Genomic DNA, 8115 nt, shown 5'->3' with positions numbered 1-8115 from the left:
TAAAAAAAAATGTGTTCAAATCTGGTAAATAACAGGTTTTGGTACCACTAAATGCTTGTTTCAATGAGCGGCACATAAAAGCAAAATCTAAGGTACAATGTACCTTCCAAGTTAAGAGGTACATCTGATTTTGCCTCTGAAATCAGAGGTACATTGTGCCTTTCATTTTTAAAGGTACGTTGTGCCCTTAAAATTCAGAGGCACAAATGATTCAAATGTGCCTCTGAAATCAGAGGTACAGTTTTTAGAGTGTATAGATAGATAGCACTCCTTTTTGCAGATATAATGGCATGAGCTGAATAATATTTTTTAAAAATATTTTAATAACTTGTTTTCTTCTCTTTTCATTTATCTTTATTATATTATTTTCCATGCTTTCTCTAAATTTTAACAAATATTATATATATAGATTAATAAACATAAAGCAAAAACATTATCAAAAACTTTAAATGGCCATGATAAAATAACAAGCTCCTGAGAGCACTTTCCTTGGTTATGTTAGATATTCTTTGTTATACACTATAAAAATGATTTATGTAGAATTTCCAATATATTTAATACTGAGTTGCACATTCTGTTTTTAAAATTACTTTATTCCATTATGTAAAAAAGAATAATTTTATTTCAAAATTATAATTAGTTAAACAATAATTTAAAAAAGCTATTTTTTAGATTTAGGTAAAAGTTACTTATAAAAACATATTCAACGAAACATTAACAAGATTAATATTGTTATATTATTAATCATACTGAGAAAACGTTCATTCATAATACTTAATTAGTTGAAAGAACATTCATAATACTTAATTAGTGATTGGTTCCGTTAAAATTTTTATTAAAATTTGTTACATAGTTTAGTGTTTCTTTAATAAAATAATTAAAAAATTTATTCCAATAATTTTGGAATGCAAATACAATAGGTATTGCAGCAAAACATTTTTGTCAGAAGTAGATAATTATGTGGTCCCTTTATTAATAGTATTTAATAAATCTTAGATTATATATACTTTCATTTTAAATTCTTTTTAAATCAAATCATTAAGAGATGAATTAAAGTTCATTGGAATGACAAATCTGAATTAACACAATATATTTTACTGAATTTCCTAAATGTTAAAAAAGTGAAAAACCCTTCGTTTCACTCTTTTTTTAAAATCATGTCTTTAAATATTATTCAGTTTTTCAATAAAATAATTTAAGAGCACTAAAAATTGTATAAATAATATAGTAGAGAGTGCTAAAAAAAGGACCACCCTGATTAACTTTTGATCTAAGGATCAATTATTCATGTTCCAGGACTAAATCTTAATGGTTCACGGGGGTGAATTTAATTAGGTTAATTAGTGCAGTCGATAATGATATTTTAAGTTATGAAATCAGATACAATAAAGTACTTTTTTATCATTGGACAAAAATTTGATTTGAAAGGGCGGAAAATTAAACCTAAAATCGACGTCCAGCTTAGTGTAAGCATATGTGGATCTGCAAGTACTTCATCAAAAATGTAAAATCGTTGGTGCTTTCATATGCTAAGGATTGGCGGTAAGCTAAAATGTCTAGCTCATAGTAAGCACGTGTGGATCTGCATCAAAAATGTAAAATCATTGGTGCTTTCATATGCTACGGATTGACGGTAAGCTAAAATGTATTGTAATTGAATGAATTGTGGAAAACTTTTTAAAAATGCTACACGCCCTGAATCAATATTCTAAAACGAGGTTTTTAACTCTAACTGGTCCAATACCATAGCTGCCAACTTAATAAAATATTAAGCACACGAAACATCATGATAAGCCAATCAGGGGTACTTGTGATTCAAACTGAAAAATCCTGAAAATTTTATGCACAAAAAATCAATACCAATTTATAAACCACACATTTCATAATAAACATAATTTTTTTAACTAAATATCTTTAATTAAATCACTTACTGATGAAGAATATCACAACTTTGTTGTAACAAATTCAAGAAAAAACTTACTTCATTCAAGAAACGAATTGCAAAATAAGATTTTGAAAATGAATCATGATGCACTATCGTGAATACGAATCGTGTGAATACAAATCACAATATTAATATGAAAATCAATGTTCGATATTACAACTGTGTCAATACGAATCACAATATTAGATTTTAAAAATGCGTAAATACAAATAGCAATATCGGATTTTTAAATTTCAGGAATAGAAATAGTAATGTATGATTTTTTAATAGTATGAATAAGAATCGTGATATTAGCAGATTAGAGCTCAGTTCCAAATATTTAAAATGGCGAATATCCACCAAACCAAAAGAATAAAATTGGCAGAAAAATCATAGATATGTAAACCTCTTAACTGGATTTTGCAAAATGTAGTCGAATTATAAGTTTTTGATTCTCGGAAGTTCGTGAACCAATGGTCTTGAGATGGGCGGAATTCTACTATATTTGCGGAAGAATCCCATGCACTGCTTCTAGATTTCAGACCCGCAGTGGGTTGAAAGAAAATCAATACAAGGAGTGAAAAGGCACTAAAATACTGAAAAATAAGACCTAAAAATCGTATTTACTGTACGATCTAATCGTAACAGTTGGTTGATCTAATCGTAACAGGTAATTTTGATACTCAAAAATGATTTTATTATCTCTTAATAATACAAGAAAATAAATGTTCTCTCTGTCAGAAAAAAAAATAATATTTGGTTTCATTTTGCATACATAAATCTGCTAGTATGCAATATAAATAGTTCTACAGAGATTTTGATTATTCTGCAAGTCATAGTTTTGAGGACATTGTTTTAAGGCACTTCATAACAATGAAAAAAAAGTGTTCATTTTTTTTAATGAAAATTCTTTCGAAATCAAATGTTTGGAAAAGTTTGATCTTTTGGTATTTTACTAAAATTCAACTAGTGCTCAAATATACTATGGAACATTAAAATATTTGTCAGGTTTAGAAAATTTAAATATTTGTATAACAATAGAAAATAAATTTTAAAACAAATGTTTACCTCTTTTACACTATTGTCATTTCTTTGCTTTAGAAGGGATGATTCCTTCTCTAAGGAAGCATTTTCTTTCTTTAAACAATCCACTTCCTTCATATACATTTCAATTTCCGACGCTTGTGTTGTAACTGATTGCGTTTCAGTTTGCAGCTTCAGCTGCAGTGAATATTTTTCTTGCTTTAAAACCTTAATAAAAGTAAATAAGTTAAATACCAATTTAAAATTTTTTTAAAAATATATTTAAAAAAAAAAAACATTTTAAAATATATTGCACAAAAGGATATGGACACATTTCTGTATTGTTATTGTATTAACCACAACCGCAGGGGTTTTACAGCTTTTTATTGTATACCTATTTTGCAAAAATGTAGACATAATTAGTAAAAATTAAAAAATAAGCAAAAAAATAAGGTAAAATAAAAAAATATTTTCAAAAATTGTCACCTCAAATAAAAATCATTTATGACAGGTAAATTTCTATACATATTTTTCCCCCTATTCAAAAACAATTATGCTATTGTAAAATTTTGGGTTTAAAATTGTATCCAAATTTAAAAATGCATAAAAATCATTGTCCATGGTTGATTTCAACTTGCATTTCATAAAATGCATTTAACAATAAATGTTATTTTCATTATGAGGATATTTTATGCGGGGTCGTACAGAAAAAAGCTTAACCGAAAAAAAAATGCTTTATTGTAAAATAAAGCTCTGTTAGAATAAATTTAGAAAAATGCTTAAGAAAATAGGCCGAATTACAACTTCCTGCAAAGTTTACAGATGAAGGACCTTGTTGTTTAATTTTAAAAAACTCCGCAAAAAAAAAAAGCTCGGTATAACATGTTATAAGCAACTGGTTTGGCTTACCACACTATCTGACCAAACATGTGCTTCCTATTCTTAGCAGACAGCTGCCAGAAAAACTCTTTTTTTCATAAATTGAAACAAGAACAGGGTTTGCATGGTACTAGTGCCTTTTCTTCCAATTCAATTAACAGAACGGTTTACGCTCCTTTTCTCCCACCTCAATTCGGGATCTTGGCATGTTCTCAGCCTGGCATGGAGAGGAAAGGGGCTCTTCTCTCAAACCGGGTGGGAAGCGAGTTCTAGCAATCCGAGGGAGGATTCCATTGCAAGTCAAAATGCTTAATTAACCCGGGATTTATCCTTTTTCAAGGGGTGCTAAAACAAAATTTTAAGGGACGAGGAGGAGAATCTTAGAACATGCTTTATTAAAAGTATTTTGCCAAAACTACAGTTTTTCCAAAAGTTGAACTTCTGAAAATACAGCTAAACGGCAGTAAATTTGCCCTGAACAGACCCCATAACCATCAAATGGAAGAAACAGAATAACTTTCAAATTTAAAAAAAAAACAAACAAAAAACATATAGAGGTTTGCCTGGAGTGTCGCTTAATATTATACTCTTAAAGTTGGTCTCCTTCTGTGATGATTTTTTAAAAGTGTCTCACCAGCTGCTGCCTGGAAGTTGTCAAGATTTAGTCATTTTATTCCACTACAGACCCAGATACGGAAATCTTCTCAATAAAAATGTGATATTTCCTCTTAAAACTGATGTTTATAAAAGTGGTTTTATAAAGATCAAAGAGAAAAGTGGTTTTATAGTGGATTAAGTGATGTTTATAAAAATTATTTTCAATCAAAAATAAAACATTACTTAATTGACAGAGCATAAATAGAAATAGCTGTGGAAAGATTTCTGTATTGTGATCTAGAGCAAAATAATTGCCAAGTTTTGGCAATTTAATTTCAAATATATATGTTATGATTATTTTATAATTCTAATTTAACAAAATAAAGTAAAATTTAATTTATTATTATTTATTTTAAATATGCTTTCTTAAATGAAAAGATATATAAATACTTTTATATTTGAATAAATAAAAAATATACGAGAAAAAAAAATAATCTAAGGGTCCCAAAAATTTGAAAGGGGCCTAGGGGGCTGATCAGGACCCTGGTTGAAAGAATGTGACTTAACGTTTATCTTCGATTCACAAATTACGAGTAATTTTTTCACAATTTTACAAAAACGGACCTTTCACAAAATGTCTGGACAGACCCCTGATATCTGTAAATAGAAAAAGCGTAAAAATTTTGTAACCTCTATTTGACTCAGAGCTTCAGCTTTTAGATCGAGAAGTTGTTGCCCGTATGTAGCAGCCATATTCAACTCTTTATCCCTTGCTTTAAGTTTCTTCTTGAGCGATAAAATGGTTTCAGCATCATTATCCTTTATTTTGAAAGAAAAATCATATACAATGTTAGTAAATTTTAATATAAATATTCTAGCAAAAAGCAATATGTGACAAAGGCAAGCTCACCTTTTCAGTCATGTTGAAAAGTGTATAAATTTCATATGATGTTAAACACCTTTAAATAATTATTAAAATAATAATTTTCTCTTTTAAAAAAAATTACGATTTCTAATACTAGCCGTTCCCTGTTCACTTAGCCCGCCGGGTTTTGGTTGGTTTGGAAATGAAAATGAAAGTTGAAGTTACGGTGATCTTTAAGTCAATGGACGGCTTAAGTGCCATTTTTACTCTATACAGTTTACGCTTCTCCATTTGCTGATTAGTTAGAAGCATTTTTTCGCGAAAAACAAACTAATCTGGTTCTCCTTTTTGCTTGATGGCGATCCGTGGTGCGTGCATCTGTATGAAGCTAAACGCAATACTTATAGGAGTTACTTGTAGAAATTACCATTTGTATCGATGATCAGGGTCCGACTTATCCTAATTAGGACCGCCCTTCTGCTTCACTTCTTCAGTAATGAAAAACCGAACTTTATAAAGGTATTCAAATTTTTACCTCTTTATTCATATATAGCAGTACCGCAGTGGACTGAGCGTTAAGATACGGTTCCCAGTAGATCACCGAAGCTAAGCATCACTGGATGCGGTCAGTGTGCGGGTGGGTGACCACTTGGATCAAGGGACCGAGGGTGTGCAGTATTGGTTCTCGTTAAACTGTTCTACTGTAAAGTGCTAAACTTCGCATGCAGCTCGTCGGGCTACCGAAGTAGGGGTGCCATCCCCTCTGCAGAGGATCAAAATTGTGATGGCGCATCTTCGGATCATCCGAAACATCCATATGGATGTTTCCCAAACCGTCACCAATAGCCCATTGTGCAGCTTTAGTGCGACGTAAATGAACTACAACAACAACATATATAGCAAGAAAATTGAAATCTTCGTCTAAAATCGTAAAAAAGCTATTAAGTCCCTTCCCCCTCCAATGGTCAGACGAAATATCGTTCCGTCCATTTTATTGATTTTCTGACAATTCTATGTCCATCATGCCGAACGCAGTTTTCTAATAGTTAACTATGTCACCTAGCTGCAAAAAATTTATATCCTTGCTAACATTAGGGCGGAATTCATCTAAATTTTTGCAATTACGATGGCTAAATTAAGCCAAACAGAAGCCTGTATTTTGGTAAACATATCCCATTTTGCAATATGTAAAAATACAGTCTTTTGATTGGCCAAATTTGTCCATCGTAATTGCGAAATTTACCTAAATTCCGCACTAGAAAGCCATGGATTTACGAAAAATAGATTTTTTGTGTTCATACGATAGATTACCCGAATGAAAAAAATCGAGGTATAAATGAGGTATATTTTAAAGGTATAAAGGAGGTTGTTATTTAAATACGTCGTTAGGTTGAAAAGGGTGCAAATGAATACTTCAAAATCAACCTCAAATATATCTTAAATATACCTCCAGAAGTATATATGAAGAGGTTAATATGAGTCAACTTGAGGTGCTTAATTTTACATCTGTGGAGAGGTAGATATTAACCTTAGGTTATTACTTATCAACCTGAAGTATATTTTTTTGCACTTGTGGAAGTATTTATTCAACAACCTAAGGTGTTTCATTTAACACTTCAGGTTATTATAAATCTACCTCAGGTGTATTTTTTGACAGTTGGAAGGGTAATTTTTTACTAACGAGAAGTGTCTTATGTTCGACTTCAGGTATCTAATTTTATGCTTGCAGAGGTATATGTTTATCAACCTATGGTGTGTCGTTTCACTCTTCAGGTAATTATAAATCCACCTCAGGTGTATTTTTTAACAGTTGGAAAGGTAATATTTTAGTAACGTGAGGTGTATTATGTTCGACCTCAGGTATCATCATACTATTGATCAAATATTTTATCTATGATAATTTATCGACGTTCGGCAGATTGATCACTTTTGAACAACTAACTGGAATAATCAAATTTTAACTAATGCTTTGACTTGAACGGGCAATGAAAATTTCAGTCATTTCCTGACATCTAAAAGCGAAAATCGTGTCTGTAAAAATGGTTTTTACGTCTGGGGAGAAGCATTAATCTTATGTTTCAACAAATCTACTAAGTTGCATAGACGAGTGGAACAACTATAACAAAAGTCATTATTTAAAAAAAGGCCTTTCTGAAAATTAATCTGAGATAAATTTCTAAATTTAGGAATATGTATTTGAACTTTTTAGATAGAAAAAAATTCCACTAAAATCTCAGTTCTTAATGACTTAGAATTCCTAATTTTTTTTAAAAAAAAAATAACAGTTTTTTTCCTTAACTTCACATGCCAACTACTACTCTCTTTGAAAATTATTTCACAGAGCAATAGGCACTTAATAACAAAAGCTTTCAGAATTGTCACTAATTTTGCCAACATTTCAAATGCCTCTTCATGAAGGAGCTAAAGGCGTTGAATATGAACTTTAAAATCATTGATATGTAATGGTGTGCAAAGGGAAAATATCGACTGCATATTTTCTCTTTGCATCGAAAAGGGAAAAGAAAAAAAAAGACTTAAAATTTTGTTCGAAATTTAAATAAAAACATGTTTAACATATTGCATGTTTAAATAAATAAAACATATTGCATGTTTTTTTTCCTGGACTTCTATACAAAACCATCGGGGTACTGAGGGAGTCAATTTAAGCATTTGCTTCTCCCTCAATTAGAAATGGTTTTGTTTTTATGGCTACCGGGCCGGTACCCCCTGAAGACGTCGGCTTCGGTGGTCATATTTTCATTTTCATTTCCTTCATTTTCTTTTTCTTTATTGCTACTTTTTTTCTGAAATTTCTGCTGCTTTTTAG

At 30.5% G+C, this 8115-nt stretch overlaps 1 protein-coding gene across 2 annotated transcripts in view; it reads right to left on the bottom strand.

Moving 5' to 3' along the window:
• Nucleotides 1-5517, bottom strand: part of LOC107450459 (protein Spindly) — a 34240-nt gene extending 28723 nt beyond the window's left edge. Inside the window, exons 1-3 of one of the 2 annotated variants that reach the window (XM_016066250.4) lie at nt 5334-5517; nt 5114-5242; nt 2993-3175 (exon numbers count right to left, since the gene is read on the bottom strand). In XM_016066250.4, the coding sequence (XP_015921736.2) occupies nt 2993-3175; nt 5114-5242; nt 5334-5345 (324 nt within the window). In that variant the 5' untranslated portion in view covers nt 5346-5517. The remainder of the gene's footprint in view (nt 1-2992; nt 3176-5113; nt 5243-5333) is intronic. The other variant, XM_016066251.4, reaches the window with a different exon arrangement.
• Nucleotides 5518-8115: the final 2598 nt, after the last annotated feature.

Source organism: Parasteatoda tepidariorum, chromosome 10, assembly GCF_043381705.1.
Source record: "Parasteatoda tepidariorum isolate YZ-2023 chromosome 10, CAS_Ptep_4.0, whole genome shotgun sequence".
Classification (NCBI taxonomy): Eukaryota; Metazoa; Arthropoda; class Arachnida; order Araneae; family Theridiidae; genus Parasteatoda; species Parasteatoda tepidariorum.
This window is presented reverse-complemented; position numbering and strand designations above follow the sequence as displayed.